The sequence below is a fragment of the Parasteatoda tepidariorum genome, chromosome 1, assembly GCF_043381705.1.
Source record: "Parasteatoda tepidariorum isolate YZ-2023 chromosome 1, CAS_Ptep_4.0, whole genome shotgun sequence".
NCBI lineage: Eukaryota > Metazoa > Arthropoda > Arachnida > Araneae > Theridiidae > Parasteatoda > Parasteatoda tepidariorum.
The window spans coordinates 4,389,013-4,406,482 of NC_092204.1; the positions used below are offsets into that span (position 1 = coordinate 4,389,013).

A 17,470-nucleotide genomic window follows, 5' to 3' on the forward strand; every position below is an offset into this window, starting at 1 on the left:
TAATCTATGTCAGGAGTGGCGAACCTTTATACACCAATGTGCCATTTTCTCTAAAAAATTGCTTAATGAGGTCATAGACGTAGTGTCAAATAATGTTGACTTCGTGATTATTGAGAAAATAATAATACTAAATTCTATCAACTCAAAACTCTTTATTTACATTGAAAAAAACAAAACATTTTGCAATGTCTCAGTTATACACGTAATTCAACTTAAAGTAACATCAGTGTGACTTCTGTTGTTGCAGATTAAATGACCAATAACTTATATTAGGTTGTAAGATGTTAGTTTAAGCAGGACTGTTGATTATTTTTGCTAGTTATTTATGGTTATTAAATGTTTTTTTAGCGTTAATTTTTAATTTTTTTATTAATAATTGTTTAATATTTTGTTTGTTTTTTGTGAATTTTAATTTGATTGTTACATATGCTTCATAGCATAATAACATTTGTGTAATAATTCATAGTGTAACAACCACTGTGATCGATGGGGTGCCCAAAATATTGTGTCGCATGCCATTGGTTCGCCATCCCTGATCTATGTAATGGTTCAAATGACACCATTTTTTCAAAATAAGAAAAAAGATGCACACTTTGAACATAAACCTCTATCCTTTGAAATCGTCTGTAAAGTGCTGCCAGCTATTGTTCTAAATTGCATCAAAATGAGCTTATCCCGAAATAGAAAAATTAACCTGTGTAATACTTGAGCACAACATTTTGGAACGCCAGTTCTGTGCCTGAGATTATTTCAGATATGATATTTAAATGAAAAAATAAGACGAAAAAAATAAAAATAAAATACTTAAAAAAAATTATTTTAAAAAGTCAGAAATGAAAAAAGATATAATCTCTTCATCAGCTCACACGATTACATCTGCAAAAAGGAGTGCTTTCTAATATTGTATCACTATAGGCGAAGCAAAATATATCAATACAATAGTGTGAGCACTCAAAATAAAATTTTTTGGAAACAAAACAAGAAATTTAAGTATAAAATATATCTCATGAAAAACAGAAAATAAAATGTAAAGAAAAACAACAAATCACAAAACGAAATCTATTAAGAGAGTAGCGAATTCAAATGAACTTACATGAACGGGAAACTTTCAAGAATGATTTAAAATATTTTCGTAATAATTTTTTTAAAAATATTTTATTTTAATAAATTTTTATTCAAAAATTTATTTTATAATCCAAGATGGCAAGGGCTTTTAAGATTCTCTGCAGATTTTTTTAGTTTTGCTGTTGTTTAGACTAAAATTAGGTTATATATGTATATTTATTATGCTCATGTGTTTTAAAATTACATTTACTAAATTCTTTTATTTATAAATTTTTTTTTATTAGCTTACCTGTGAAAGTTTTGTACATCAAGGACAAAATAATAATTTAATATCTTTTTTTCTCAAAATATGATGCACCAATCTTCAAAATAATTTTTGGGTTTGTTCTCTTGTTATGGTATAAATTTATAGCTACACTCTTTGAAATATTTAAATCATAATTTATATATTAACACTTAATGAAAATTTTGTTAACAAAAAAAAAAAAAAAAATCTGCTCANTTTTTTAAAAAAAAAAAAAAAAAAAAANAAATAAAATTTTTTGGAAACAAAACAAGAAATTTAAGTATAAAATATATCTCATGAAAAACAGAAAATAAAATGTAAAGAAAAACAACAAATCACAAAACGAAATCTATTAAGAGAGTAGCGAATTCAAATGAACTTACATGAACGGGAAACTTTCAAGAATGATTTAAAATATTTTCGTAATAATTTTTTTAAAAGTATTTTATTTTAATAAATTTTTATTCAAAAATTTATTCTATAATCCAAGATGGCAAGGGCTTTTAAGATTCTCTGCAGATTTTTTTAGTTTTGCTGTTGTTTAGACTAAAATTAGGTTTTGTATATTTATTATGCTCATGTGTTTTAAAATGACATTTACTAAATTCTTTTATTTATAAATTTTTTTTATTAGCTTACCTGCGAAAGTTTTGTACATCAATGACAAAATAATAATTTAATATCTTTTTTTTCTCAAAATCTGATGCACCAATCTTCAAAATAATTTTTGGGTTTGTTCTCTTGTTATGGTATGAATTTATAGCCTACACTCTTTTAAATATTTAAATCATAATTTATATATTAACACTTAATGCAAATTTTGTTAATAAAAATTTTTTTGAAACACATTTTAGATAGAAATTTCAGCTCAACCTATAGTAAATGTTTGTAATTTACAAAATGCATTTGCCTCGATTTTTTCGTTTTTGCCTTTTGGAGTCAGATTTAAAAACAGTAACTTGTTATAAAATGGGTTAATTTGTATTATGCAAGGTTTTAATAGTATTGCTTTTTTTCATAATCATATTCTTAGATTCGAGGAGTGCCTGATGGCTGTAATCCTGACTCTGTACCATCCCACTGTACATCCTCTGTTGAGTTTAATGGAGATCAGAGCAATGAGGTAAAGGACTGTTCTTTTTTAAACAATCTCTTTGATTTAAAATGATATTCTCTGTGTAACCCAATCTCAATCTATTCAAGGTAGACGAAACGAGGAGCTATTGAAAACTGGAATTCTTTAAATTTTATCCATAGATATATAACTATGAAACAATTTTTAAACTTCTTTGAAGTACAGTCGAACATTGATCTATCATTCCCACAATTTTTTGTTTTCCTGAATTGTATGTATGTTATGATATTTTTTTTTAAGTGCTTAAAAATATTTTTTGAGTGTTTAAAGGGTGCTTATTTTTTGTTGAAAAATTTCAAGGTGCTTATTTTTTGCATTGGAAAGATTTTACATTTTAAAATTTTCAAACAAATAAATGTTCATCTTTGTTTTGCTTTATAAATACTTTTGCAATTGTAAATTTATATATACTTGCAATAATTTAAATTTATTCATTTCCACTTTTTACTTTACATATATTCCCCAGTAACTATATTTGATAGTTTATGTTGACCTCTCGTTTTCCGTTTTCTAACGTTCATAATGAATGATGCTATGAGAAACAATTCATCGAGGTTCGTCTGTGTACTTAAATGAAAAGTTCTTGGTTACTTACACAGGGTTCCCACGGTCCTTAAAAACTGCTTAATTTTATTTTGGATTATAAGGATCCTTAAAAGTACTTAATTTTGATACAGGGTTTTTAAAAGTCCTCAATTTTTCAGCATCACTAAAGTTGATCGGAAAAATTTTTCTGTTCAAGTTTTTAAAACAAAATACCTTTCTTTTATCACCTGAAATTAGAACATGCATAGAGGGTATGCATCATTTTAGAGAGACAAAAATGAATGTGTTTGGGAGGCGGGGGTTACAAGCAACGAAAAGAAAGCATGTCCTTTTATTAATATATTGGTTCTTTCGTAATGCTTTTTTAGGTGGGGGGGCAGTTTTAAGGTACCTAAGTAGAAGACCCATACTAACCTTCAAAATTAACAGAATTCAAGAAATTCAGTTCTACTGGTTCAGTATTCTACTGGTACTGATTCTGGACTAGTAAAACTATTTCCTAAAATTTTGAAGAATTTGTATAATATTGCTATGTGTCATAAGTAAATAAATTTATTTAAAGCAGTGACATTTTTACAAAATTTATGATTATACTAAAAATTAAACAGATCTGTAATAAACAGGGTTTGAAAAATCTCAGCCCACCTATGTTTTTCATCAAAAACCCGGGTTTTTGATGAAAACCTCAAATTTTTTCAAAAATACTTCAATATTTTCCTGAGTAGTAAATAAGAATGCATGATTTTTTTCTAACAAGAACGTTAAATATTTGTTAACTATTTGTAATTTGTTTAGTTGCTATGTAAATCTTTTTTTAAAGTTTTAGTTTGTTACACTATTATTTTTTCTTCTTAAGGATAAGCAGATTGTTACATAATATTTAAATCTACTCAATTAAAAGATCCTCAGATTTTAATAAAATTTTTATTCAGTTAATATTGCAACTTAGTATACTGTTTTTTTTTCTTTTGTTAAATTTTCATTCCATTTTTGGTTACTTTAAAAATAGTTCATGTTTTTCACCAGATTGTTTAGTAACATCAGGTAAAGTTAATTCCTAATAACAGGCTTGGCTGGAAATAATTTTGTGTAAAGCTCATTATAAAAGTAAATATAACACATTTGTTGTTTAGTAATAGCTTCAAAATTGTTAAATTATATACCGTTTTCAATATGTTTTTTATAAAATATTTCAATATTCTTTTACAAAATGCTACCTGATAAGGTGATATTGCAGGATTATTTTATAATAAAAGAATACCACTTTCAGTAATCAACTGTTAATTTTTGATAAAAATAAAATATCAAATCATAATAATAGTTAGAGTATATTATGAATGATAAAAGATGATAAGGAAATATTACTAGTAAAAATCTATAAATGATTAAAATATAAATAATTTATCAGTATTTGTTAATTAAGGAACCTTATCAATTTTCTGGCCGTAGGAATATGTTGATTCCTTTGAAAAATCATTTTAGACCTTTTGTTTACATGTTTACTAACTGATAAAAACCTAATAATAAGAACTAATAAAAACAAACTAATAAAAAATAACTAATAAAAACAAATTGGTTTGAAAATTATAAATCTTCTCAAATGTAATTGTATTTTTATGAAAATTTATATAGAATAAAAATACAATTACATTTGAGAAGATTTATAATCTATATTTTTATTCTATATAAATTTTCATAAAAATATTTATTTGAATGAATTTAAAAAATATATTGAGTTAAGTCTGTGATGCAGGTCTAGTAGCGAAATATAAAACTTGTATAAATTTTTCAATGTTTTTGCCAAATTTCTTTATTTACTCTTTTTTTTTAATATTCATGAAAAAAATTGCAAATCTTAATTTCTGGACATAATTTTACAATTCAATTTCAATGAAATCATTAAAAATTGAATATGGATTAGTTTCATAGATGATGTTAACCTGTAACGACCTGAAAATGTTTTTAAAAAAAAACCCAAGCTGGGTTTGCAAAAATTGCCTGTTACTTCTTTGGCGAGCCCAGTTAATGAATGCAATTATATCAGTAATTAATAAAATATTGATTTTTTTAAAGAAATGTAAATAATTGGCACTTTTAGTATGTATATATATTATGCAGTAGAGAAACGATTATCCGGAACGATCGGGACTATCGCTATTCCGGATACTGATTTTTCCGGTTTTCTGAATCGCTACAAAAAGCCGTTTTTTTAGTGTTAAACCCAACTAAAAAAAATAATAAATATTTGGAAATAATTTTAAAAATAAGAAAAAATGATGAGGTAATACACTAATGATTATTTCTGAAATGATGGTAAGATAAACATCTTTCAAAAAAGAAAGAAAAATTCTAAAATCTTATGAGGGAAAATTTTTTTTTAAAGAAATTGCTGGAAAATTTATCGAATTTCGTTCCGGTTTTTTGGTTTTCCGGATAACGGGTTCTGTACTGTATATATATTCGATGATTAACAATCATTCTATTTTTAAAGTCCTTAATTTTTCAAAGAAGTCTTTAATTTTTTCAAGAAAAAGGTCTGTAAAAGTGCTTAATTTTTGGTTTGTTAAAAAAGAGGGAACCCTGTTACAGTATAGTTTGTCTAAAGTAAGAACTCCACCAGCCATTCATCTGGACTTGTAGAGGTAACTATAGTAACGAGATATAACTATTTCAAGGTCACTGTTTTGGCTTGGATCGGCCAGACAAAGGGAATATTTATTAGCTGGTCTACTTATTATCCGGTCCGGTGTTAGCCCTAGAATGAAGAGCCCTCCCTGAAAAGGGCTATTCTTGATTTCACAGCAGACAGCCTCAGATTTTGTAATGGGGATAGTTCTTACCGTAGACAAACTATACACAATTTCTATGAGTCAGGACATTTAGAAAAGTAGCATTAATATAGTTGCCACAGTTCAGGAAGAACAGGTGAAACCTGGAATTGTCAGGAAATTTTATTTTAACTCCTAAAATTGGGGAATAGTCTGGGGAAGTTGTAATTTTCTTACAAAAACCTGGAAAATTCCTTTATCATACCTGGAAAATAACCTGTCTTAAGATTGTCAGTAACAGTTATTGAGATTCAAGTTAAATAATTCTAACATATATTACAATTATTTGTAATAAAATTTTCACATTTTAGTTAAACTGAAATGTTCCCATCCTCGTTTAATAATATTTTTTACACGGAAAGTCTAATATTTCACATTACAAATAAAAGAATCGAAGCTTTCTGATGAAAATAGTGTCTCATTTTTCATTGAAATTCATCTACTGTACCTGGGGAAAGTCAAAGATTTTTAATTTTTATTTTTCTTATTCAAATTGAGTGGAAACCCTGATTATGTTTTACTCAGACCCTGATTATGTTTTTTGCTTTTATGTTGAATTTTACTAAATTATTAGGCCTTAACTACAATAATTTAGACTCTTTGCAAACAGGTTTTGTAGTCAGGATTGTATTATATTCTAAAAGAAAAATATCTCCTTCTCTATTTTTAAAACAAGTAATCTAGATTTCAAGATGTTGTAAAGGGTAATATTTCTGACTTGACTAAGAAAATATATGTATGCAAATTGGATGAAAGTTTTAACAAAGGTGTATTAATTAAATTTCAAACAGAAAGCTTTTAGTGCTTAATTGTTGTACTTGTTTTTTATTACTTTTAATGAAAAATTTAATGATATGTTAAGCTTTATTTTGGAAAAAAAATGTGCTTGCGTAATTAAAATCACTGATCATGAAATTTTTACAGTTCAAATTACAAAAATAATCTAACACTCCATACAAACTATTCTTTTAAATGTAATTACTTCCTTCTATCTATCTTATCTTAGCATTATCCTTTTATTTTATCCTTATTCATAAAATTGTATAATTTTTCTTTGCATTATCTTTTATCCTTATCCATACACAATTTTATTGTTTTTAGAATACTTTTCTTAAGAAAGGCTGGCTTGTGAAGCAAGATGAATGCAAATGGAATAAATACTGGTTTGTCCTTCGAAATTCCGCCCTCACTTATTTCAGCGACCCTATTGCTGAAGATGCTGGGATCTTAGATGGATTCATAGATCTACGAAAAGCAAAAAGTGTTGTTGAAGCTGAAAGTAGCAGTGGTTATACATTCTGCATAATTGTAAGTTTTTTGGAGGGATTATTTTCAACTTATAAGAAATATAATTGTGGGGATGGTAGCAATTTTCATCTATGTAAAGATACCCTGACATAGAATAGAGTATCTTATATACTAGTGAATTGGAATTGTATTTTTTGTAGTGGTAAACACACTACAGTACTCCCAGAGGAGAACTATATCTGTGATAGAATTCAATGAACAGATACCACCAGTTGATTCATTGCTGTTTTGTGAGAAGTCTGGAGAGCTGTATTAAGATCACCTGACTTTTTTTGAAATGCTGATCGTGAGAGTTGTATCAAGTTCACGGTCGTGGACACTTCTGTGTTGCCATTAGCAGTCGAGTACATACATGCCGACATTGTGTGTGATCTTGACTGAGTCGCAACTCAAGATAGGCGTGTTCACATCACGTCCGGGTCACCAATGTGGAGAGAGGAGTTATCAACAATGTCAATCTTCATCTACCTAAATGTACCTCAAGATAGAATCGAGTTAACATGCCTTATATACTAGTAAATTGGAATTGTATTTTTGTATTTGTAGATACACTACAGTAATTGATAATTTTTAACTCTTTTAGAAATTTGCGATTTTTTTTTTTTAATGGTAAATTATTTAACTAATTTTATATTTTTCTGTTCTGTGATAGCCATTTAATATTTTTTATTCCTGAAGAGGTTTTTTTCTCTACCAAAATCAATGAGTGAGATAAGCAAAATAGAAAATTCCAAATGTGCTTCAATCTTTTCGCATTAAATTTTTATAAATAAATTTATACTTTAATTTACTCTACTGCTAACAGTATCTTGCAAAATATGTAATGTGCTAGGTAGTAACTAAAGTAAAATGATGAATGAATACCAGGCGTTATTTTGGAATTTTAATGGATTTTTTCTGACAAAATTATGCAAATAAAATTTTGCACTAAGCATTTATTTATTATTTTTAAAAAAAAAAAATTTATTTAGTATCATAATATATGTTTTTAGATTTTTACTAATGATCTTTGTGTGTAATTTATGTTAAGATAATTTAAAAAAAAAAAATCATTCTCCAAGTTCTGTTTTCAAGATTTTAAACTGTAATAAATGTAATTTTAAATGTAACCTACTCAAAATTATCATCCACATAATATTTAACAACATATTTTAGTCATTTAGGAAATTCTGAAATTTGTATGAAATCTTTAAAAAAAAATAATTTTTTTTTATTGCCTCCCATTTCTCTTAAGAGGATGCTTTACCGCAAAAAAAAAGGGAACAAAATGTCGCAAATTCTCTTTTTCCTTCATTACTAATTTAAAAGAAAGAAAAAGTAAGTTCAGGCAAACCTATAGTAAGTCATGAAGTTTAAGTTGCTGAAAAAAATACTTCAAAATATTAAAATGCAAACAAATTATTAAAAGAGATGCAAACAAATTATTAAAACAAATTATATCTCCACTGCGGAATCCTAAATTATCTTCTCATTAGTAATGAAGGAGAAAGAATTTGCAAGGAAAATTTTCTTCCTCAGTATGGTGTCCTCTTAAATTTCATGATTTGTGCAGATACTTTCAAAAAAGAAAGANAATGGTGCTATTGACAGTATCGCAGTATGTTGAGGACTTATAGTTTAAGTAATTATAAAGAATTGTATTTCTCAAATGTTTATGTATGTAGAAATAATCAAACTTTTTTTTTTTCAGATGAAAGACTTTTCTAATTTGTATTTATCTGCTGTCACTGCTAAAATTCGCAATAACTGGATTCAGGCTATATTTCAAGCTGCAAATTTAAAATTGCACTCTGAAGAAAAATTCACCAAGCATAATGATGATTTAAAAACTGTCTCAAATAGATCTAAATCATCTACCCCTTGCCCCGACATCTGTTCATCGAGCATCGAATCAGAGAAAGGCTCCCCAACGTCCGCCTCAAAATTAGTTGTGGAGGAAGAAGACCCAGAGAAACATCAGTCGCTACCACTACCTCCCTCACCTCCGCTGGCTCGAACTGTCATATCTAGGGTCAAGGAGAAAGCGAGAACCCGCTCTAATTCGAGGACGAGGTGCTCCAAAATACGTTCGGATGTTCATGAATCGGATCCACATTATTTGGGAGACAGTGATGATGGTACAACTGATCATTCGAGTTCTAGTTTGCCGCCAACATCTACACGGGTGTCACATAAAGAGAAGAAGCAATCAAAGGTATGTTTTTTGTTATGAATCTATTTGTATTAAGACAAAACAATAATTGAGTGTAGAAAAGATAAGAATGTAGGACTAAACATTCAGGTTGTATATTATACCATAGATTATACATTAGTATATTATACTCTTGAAGTTGAAGAGACACTAAAAAAATTTCCAGACATGGTGCATAGCGTTTTTAAAAAGTGCTTAAAGGTGCTTGTTTTCATTTTTTAAAAGCCCTTAAAAGTGTTTTTTTCATTGGTTGTTTTTAAACATAAGAATAATTTTTAAATAAGGAATATATATATATATATTTTATAGTCTTTATTGTGATATATGTTTATATATATATATATATAGAGAGAGAGAGAGAGACAAAAAGAAAAAAGAGAGCTACAAAGAAAATTGAGAACATTAAGTTTTATTTACTGCTTGTAAGCTGAATCATAAAATAAATTAAAAACATCTAAGAAAATTAAAGGTTAATGAAAAGCGAAGAAGAAAAAAAATTTTTTAAAATAAAATATTAACAAAATAATTTATTACGAAAATATTTTGAATCATTATTAAGTTTTCCGTACATGTAAGTTCATTTGAATTTGCTGCTCGCTTTACAGATTTGATTTTGTGATTTGTTCTGTTTTTCTTTACATTTTATTTTCTGTTTTTTTCATGATATATTTTTTACTTGATGTATTCTTTTGCATCTATTTGCATTAAGACAAAACAATGATTGAGCGTAGAGGAGATAAGAATAAAGGACTAAACATTCAGGTTGTATATTCTACCATAGCTTATAGATTAGTACAGTATACTCTCGATACCTCAAAGTTAAGGGGAAGCTAAAAAAATTTCTTTTCACTTTGCATACTTTTTTCTGTATGCTCATTAATAAAATTTATATTTTCAGGTGGAAAGTTCCATAAAATCGCCCGAAGAGAAAACGAATCGACCAGAGAGGCGGAGAAGCTTCAAATTGTCCAGTTTAGACTCTCTCACTTTCCCAGAAGGCAGGAAGAAAGTAACTGACATCAAAGATAAGTTAGAAGATTCATCTTGGACTATTTGGTTAGACATATCCAAATTCTGCAAGGAAGTCGAATCCAAGCTTGACGACATCGAGGTGAAGACTCCAAAGAATGGACCACACTTATCTGGTGACCAAAAGAAGGAAATCGGTGTTCTCGTATCTAGTCTCGGCCGGGTCGAAGACCGATTGCATAGAGTGCAGTCGGAATTGGAAAAAGCTAAAGTGAATCTTCTTTTGAACACTAAGGACGGTGACATTAGTCTGAGCTCGAGCAAAGGCTTTGGCTGCCATTCCTTAAAACAGGAAGTTACTAGGTTGAGTGGGATATCGTCGCAAAATGTTTTGCTAGCTCAACAGCTCAATAAAGTGAGGGAGGAAAATCGGAGATTGAAATCTGAAGTCAAGATCGCGCAAACATCTTCCGATGACTTTGAGCTTAGGTGTATATCTCTAAAGCAAGCGTGTGAGCAAGCTGAGAAATTGCACAAAGCTCATATGGAACTCATGATAGCTAGAGTAGATGATTTGACGGACAAATTGCTGAATTCAGAGAAGAACGTGCGACAGCTCAGGCAACGCGTCATGAAACTGGAACAGAGGCAGGAAAGGAGGAGGAGTTCCTTGAAAGGTAAGGAGGGCCTTAGTTTGTCCAAGGAGTACGAGGCTAAGCTGACTGAACTTGAACAAAAAATCGGAGCTGTTGAAGGTGTACTTAAAACTTCCAACGGTGAGAACGGCAAGGAGGAATCTAGTAAGGACACCCAAAGCTTGCTCATGCGACTGCACAATCTCGATAAGAAAGTGAAGGACGTCACGGAAACCGTTTCCACCGCCGAAGAGGTGAAGCAAGAAGATATGCCCAAGCCTAAGATTTGCCTGCAGGTGAATATGAATGAGAATACACCTTGCCCGGATATGAACGAAAATTGGAATTCCCTGTCCTTGTCGGCAAGCATGACGGATTTGACCAGTGCCGAGAGTGCTGCCGACGAAGAGTTGTCGTTATCGTTCGCCGGATGTTTGGAAAGTTTGGGTCATAAAGTGTCGTCACTCGTTTTATGGCTGAAGACCTCGTTGCAGTTGCTCTATGCTCAAGGACACATAAATCCGTTTCAACCTTCGAAAGTAAATTTCATCAGCAGCGAGGAGAGTGAAGAGTTGAGTAAGTTGGTGAGAACTTTGGATCATGTGACCAACAAACTCGACGAGCCTCCACCGCAGGACGTGAATCTGGTCGTCAAAAAACTACTGTACAATATAATTTTGCTTCAAGAAGTAACGAACGTTGTATTTAAAATGAGTGACTTTGAAAAATACAAGACCTCCATACTAGTTCAGCATTTAATTAGAGTGAAACAAGCTATTATAGGTATTGAAACATACATTCACCAAAAATCCAGTTTGATTCAACCTAGTTTACAGAAGGTAAGCCTATGCAATATTGTGGCTTGCCTGTTGTTTTATCAAAGTAATTCAGAGGAAATCGACGCGGTGACTGACGTGAGAGACTTTTTCGACGACGTAGATCAGCAGCGTAGGAAAGTGTGCGGTATTTTAGCGGAATTCAAAGAGAAGTTCATAGAGCGGTTTTGCACTACAGTTCTTGAGTTGTCGGAGGATTCCGTCTGCGACAAGGCTAGCAATCAAAAATCCCCCGACCAAAAGCCCCTGGGACAAAAGCAATTTCTCTCCCACATTAGTCATATTATTTCCCAAGTGTCTCATTCTTTTATCGCTCACATATCAAAATCATTAAATGAAGTTTACTTCCTGTGTTCTAGTATTCAAAACTGTGAAAGGTGGACGGACTATATTTGTAAACTACTGCAACAGGAGTTGAGTCTCTTATCGTCCGAAATAAAAAGCATATGTGTGAAACACTTAGAAAACAATTTTTTCAGCAGCAGCAAATGTGGCGTCCTCGTAGAGTATATGCATTGCTCGATCTCCGAACTCGCTCAGATCGTGTCTATAATAACCGTCGTAGATGGTACTGTCATATTGATTAAAGATGCAATATACAGTGACTGTGATAGGTCAAAACAATCTACCCAAAACAATGCGCTCAGCAGTGCGGACAAGCAAGCGCTGACAACATTCCACGAAAACCTACAAGTTAGGGCGATGAATACGATGTCTAATCTACCCCTGTACAGGTTCCCGAACTCGTTTTTCAATCTTTGTAATCCAAACGAACTCAACGTCGCTCATCGTAGTGTATCTAGTCTCTTATGTTTCAAAAGGAAATGGAAAGCGAGTGTTGATGCCGACAGACAGGAATATCGTTCTCAGCTGGATTTACTGACGGCAAAGTTGGCCGCTCTGCAGGAGGAGCAGAAAAAGCGTCTGGAGGAAGGGTGTAAATCGTGTATAGAGCTGCGACAGGAAGTGAGCTATTTGCAGGCGGAGTTGGACGAGAGTCGTGTTTTGGCTCGGACGGGTAGCCTGTGCGAAAAGTGTAGAAATCTAAGGGTTGAAATTCAACATCTGATGGAGCAGCATGAAAAAGACCTTACTGCTTTAGAGAAACTGGAAGAAAATGAAATGGTTTGGAAAACCCATTTGGAAGAAATATTGCGAGAAAAGGTAATCATGTTACTAAATATTAAAAATTTTAAGGTTTTAATTTTAATATTTTCAACTTTAATAATTGCTTTTTATTAATCCCTTGCTGGTACATTTGTCATATATGTATGAAAATGCTTAGATTTGTTTTATCATATTTATTTTTTATGTTTTAAACATTTTGATAAAATTATTTCAGTCTTATCGTCTCCCAAGGTTGGGCGTTTGGATGCTCTAAACTGGTTTCGGACAGGACATGTGGGTTTTACTGTCTTAAAGTGTTCAAAACCTTTAAACATTGGTAAAAGATAAAAATTCTATATGGGCAAAAATTGTACACATAATCATTACATATATTAATAAATATTTGATACTTTTATACAATTAGCTTTAACTTATTAAAGGAATATAATATAATACTAAAATATTTATAACTTTTGAAGTGCCTCAATTCATTGAAGAACGAAAGTGAATATATTTAATTTAAATATGAATAAATAATTTTAATACTGATATATTATGTTTTTGCATAAGGATAAATAATCCAATATTAAAAATAATGATAAATTTTTATTAAAACAAAAACTTGTATTAATTTTGTTTCTTGTTCAAAAGTTAACCTTTAATTCTTCACAATATTCTTTTAAAATTGTGACATAATTTGAATTAAAGGGTTTTGAACAGGACAGTTTAAACTGTAGATTAATTTAAACCTTGCCAACTGTTTTCTCCTGATTATAAAAAGAAATGTTTTTGTAAATACTTTTGTGCACTGAACATTCTTTAACAGAATGCAATAAATATTTGAATAGAACATCCTTTCCATCTCTTAAATTACATATTTTTTCTGGACTTTATTGGCACTGCATACCTTGTTAGTGGTATTCATCAGTCGAAGGATAACCTCATTATTGTTATTGGTTTTAACTTGAAATTCTTTCCATCTACTATAAAATCTATCCTTACAGTATTTCACGTTCATTCATGTTTTTCTTTTATTGAAGACCAAATCAGTCTATCTTAACTTGTAAAGATTATTTAAATGGTAATGAGAAATGTGTTGCCATAGCTGCCAGCTCAACTGGTTTTTCCAGTAGACTACTGGATTTTGCCTGTTTCTCTTGGTCTACTGATTTCATGAAATTTTTCCTGGTTTTTGTATATTTTAGAAAATTCCCTAAAATTGGATAAATTTTCTTAAAAAATCCATGTTGAAATAGAAATTTTGTGCAGATTATTGCTTGCTTGAATATTTAAATAAGTGTTACTAATACATAATGAAGCGAGCCTCATTTATAAATATTAGATAAAAATTTTTCCAAAATGTTAAGTTTATTTTCATTCCGAATTTGCTTTTTAAATTAATTAAATAATCTTTTAACTATCTTTGATGAATTAAATGCCTCTTTACTGTTCAAAATTATGAGTTAACATTATACATATAATTTCAAGTTCATTTAATTTTAATCATAACTGGAAAATATGGCAGTTTTTCTATTTTGATGACTATAAAATTCCTAAAATTTCCTATGCGTAAAATATTTAGTACACTTTGCGACAATTATCATGAAATTTATATTATTTCGTGAAATCTACTGGAGTTTTTCCTATCCATGTTGGCAGCTATGTAAATTATTTAAATACTTTTTAAAATTAGTTTTTTTTTTNGTTTATTAGATGAGTAGAAATTTATTACAAGCCTTTTTTGTTTCATCAATTACTAAGCTATTTCTTTTGTTTTGGTAGTAAGGTTACAGAGTATGCAGCATAATGTTTTCTTAGAGATACATGAAAGTTTTCACTCTGAATTCAATTTTTTCAAAGCTTTTTAAGCTCCATACATTTATTAATTTCATAATGTTTGATTGCGTTTATGTCACAAATGTAACATTCCTATCGGATTTCATATTTAACCATAATTACCACTCTGCAAACTAAATTTTTAGATAATATATAAATAGATTTATAGTTAATACCTATATAATGCAAAGGTCCGCAAAATAGTGTTGTAGCGAGGTTTTACTGCATTTGATTTTACCTTTGAATAAAGAAAATGTGTCTATGATTATGAAAAGGCATTGTAGCAGGTTGTCATCTCCGCATCTAAGATTGTTGTAGTATATGCCTTTTTTCTTTTCGAATAATCTTTCTTTTTGTCTGTAGGAAAAGCAATACAGTGAAGAAAAACAAAAATTAGAAGCAGACTTGCAAATTGTTCAACAAAATCTGAAGAAAATGGAGGTAATTAACAAAAAATTTTATCCCGTAAAAATATATATATATTTGTTTAAAATTTCATCAATGAATCATTTCAAGTAATTATATATTATATATTCAGTCTGGCCGAAGCTAGTAATTGAATTAGGCATAGGCTGGTGAAAAGCTTCATTTAGTATTCATAGAGAGTGAGAGTCGTACTGAAAACAATGTGCATCGTCTTTTACATTAAGGATTTAAAAGAGAAAATATCATACCTGCCAAGTCTCCTGTTTTTAAGGAAGACTCCAGTATTTTATGACTATCTCCTGTTTATCGATACATTCTCAAATTTCTCCATATTTGCTGAAGAAATTTTAAAAAAAATTTATTTTTTTGCTAATAAAATATCCGATAATGGCAAAAATATTTCTCTTATTCCTCAACAGATAGTACTATTGCCTGTACTGCAGTATGTTGAGCGTTAATAGTATAAGTAAAAACATCCTCAATAGTAGACGGATCATGAGTTAGAGTCCCCTTTGCTGTCAGGCTAACCATGGGAGTTTTTTGTGGTTTCCCTCTCTATGTAACTCATGCTGGTTAGTTCCATCAAAATGTCCTCCAAGAAGATAAATTTCTCCCAATTTTTGATCCAAGAGTTCTTACGTCTTCTGGATATGGTTTAAAATACATCACACAGCTGCTTTTATAAGTAAATGCATGTATAATAAGCAACTATATCACACAGCTCCTTTTAATCTAAATAGTACATTTTACAATAGGTAAAATAATATTATAATACATTTACAGAATAATTTTTTTTTTATTTCATTGTTATGACTATCCTCCGAAGATACTCAAAAATGAATTGGCTTTTGCACTTTACAAGAGCAATGTAGTCGTCAATAATATGATCACATAGATTTGTGATTTTGCTCATAAATTTTCATTTTCGATTCATTCTACCTTTTTGGGGATACACCAAATTTAAAACAGTAAATATAGATTAATTTTTTGCATTGGTTCATCTAATCATTTTAAAACACACATTTATTAACAATGAGACACACTTGCGCAAGAATACGTTCGATCGCTTTGCAAACTGCAATAAATGTGACGTAGCAATGAGAAAAAAGTCGTGTTACCTAACAAATACAAGAAGTGCTATTGCTCCGATTGGGATTCATCGAAGTAAAATAAAACAAGCTCCAGCTTGGGGTCTTTTTGTACTCATTAAGAGAAAGCGTGGTTGCGCTGTTTCGGATTCTTCGATAGTCTTTTTTTCAATGCGCCCCCCCCCCCGGGACTCCAATGGTTAATGATTCTGTTACAAACTTTAGTTTAAAATGCTCTGAAATGTGTTATTTTAATTTAATGTTGCTTTGCTGAACACTAAGATATATTTCTCTCTTATTCTTCAGAATCATTATAGTGGGGAAATTCACAATCTTCATAACATGTATGAGCAGCAGAAGAATGAAATAGTAAGAGATGAAACAATACGTCTTAGATATAGTGAAGAAATAGAACAACTAAAGGTGAATTGAATAAGTTTTTCTTTGTTGAATGTTAATTTCAGAGTAGTATCTTTGTTGTACTTTAACTACAACTACTTTATAACTTATTTACTTTTTTTGTTTTGTTTTAAATGTAGCAATTACTTAGCACTTTTGAAATGCAGTCACTGCTCAAGTACTTTTTAGACGATGAATTATGAGTAGGATTTGATTACTGCAATAATATCATAGATATTTTTTATTTAAGGATCTAAGTTACTTTTCTACAAAAAAAGTTAAGCAGCATATTCATTGTTTATTGAAATCCTTCTTTAAAATTATTTAAGCAAATATTCAATTAAAATTTTTCATTCTTTAACGTCTTCTATTTTTTAAAGCATTGAATATTCTTGCTGCATCATCATAGAAGATTTTGCCTTCACTAGGTATTTGTCCATCTTACATTAGTGCATAAAAAATTTTAACGTCTTACATCAAAAAACCTTACCTACGGTAAACACGTGGTTGCAGAGAAATGTGTTCTGAAAGGGGTTCCGTGGTTCGGTTGTTCGAAAAGGTTTTGAACAATACTGGTAAATAGGGAAGCTAGATAACGGAGCAAATGTTGAAAATAATGAAGATCCAGGAAGAAAAGTGAAACGGATTTTATTCTAAATAGCGTAATTCGAAGCTTCTTCCAAAATGCGAGAAATTCGCGAATTTTGAAATTGATTTATAGAATGCGCGAATTTCTCGCAGTAATAATTTTTTAATGCGAGAAAAGAAAAAAATATGCGAGATTCTCGCGTTCTCGCGCTGTAGTGAAAACACTG

At 30.1% G+C, this 17,470-nt stretch overlaps 1 protein-coding gene across 1 annotated transcript in view; it reads left to right on the forward strand.

The window, feature by feature from the left end:
- The window catches only part of LOC107457389 (protein outspread), a gene marked incomplete in the record, with an annotated part of 145,374 nt that overhangs the window by 114,540 nt on the left and 13,364 nt on the right, over positions 1-17,470 (forward strand). Inside the window, 6 exon segments of the mRNA XM_071188212.1 lie at positions 2,385-2,474; positions 6,962-7,168; positions 8,859-9,362; positions 10,258-12,963; positions 15,106-15,183; positions 16,563-16,679. Coding sequence (XP_071044313.1) covers positions 2,385-2,474; positions 6,962-7,168; positions 8,859-9,362; positions 10,258-12,963; positions 15,106-15,183; positions 16,563-16,679 — 3,702 coding nt within the window.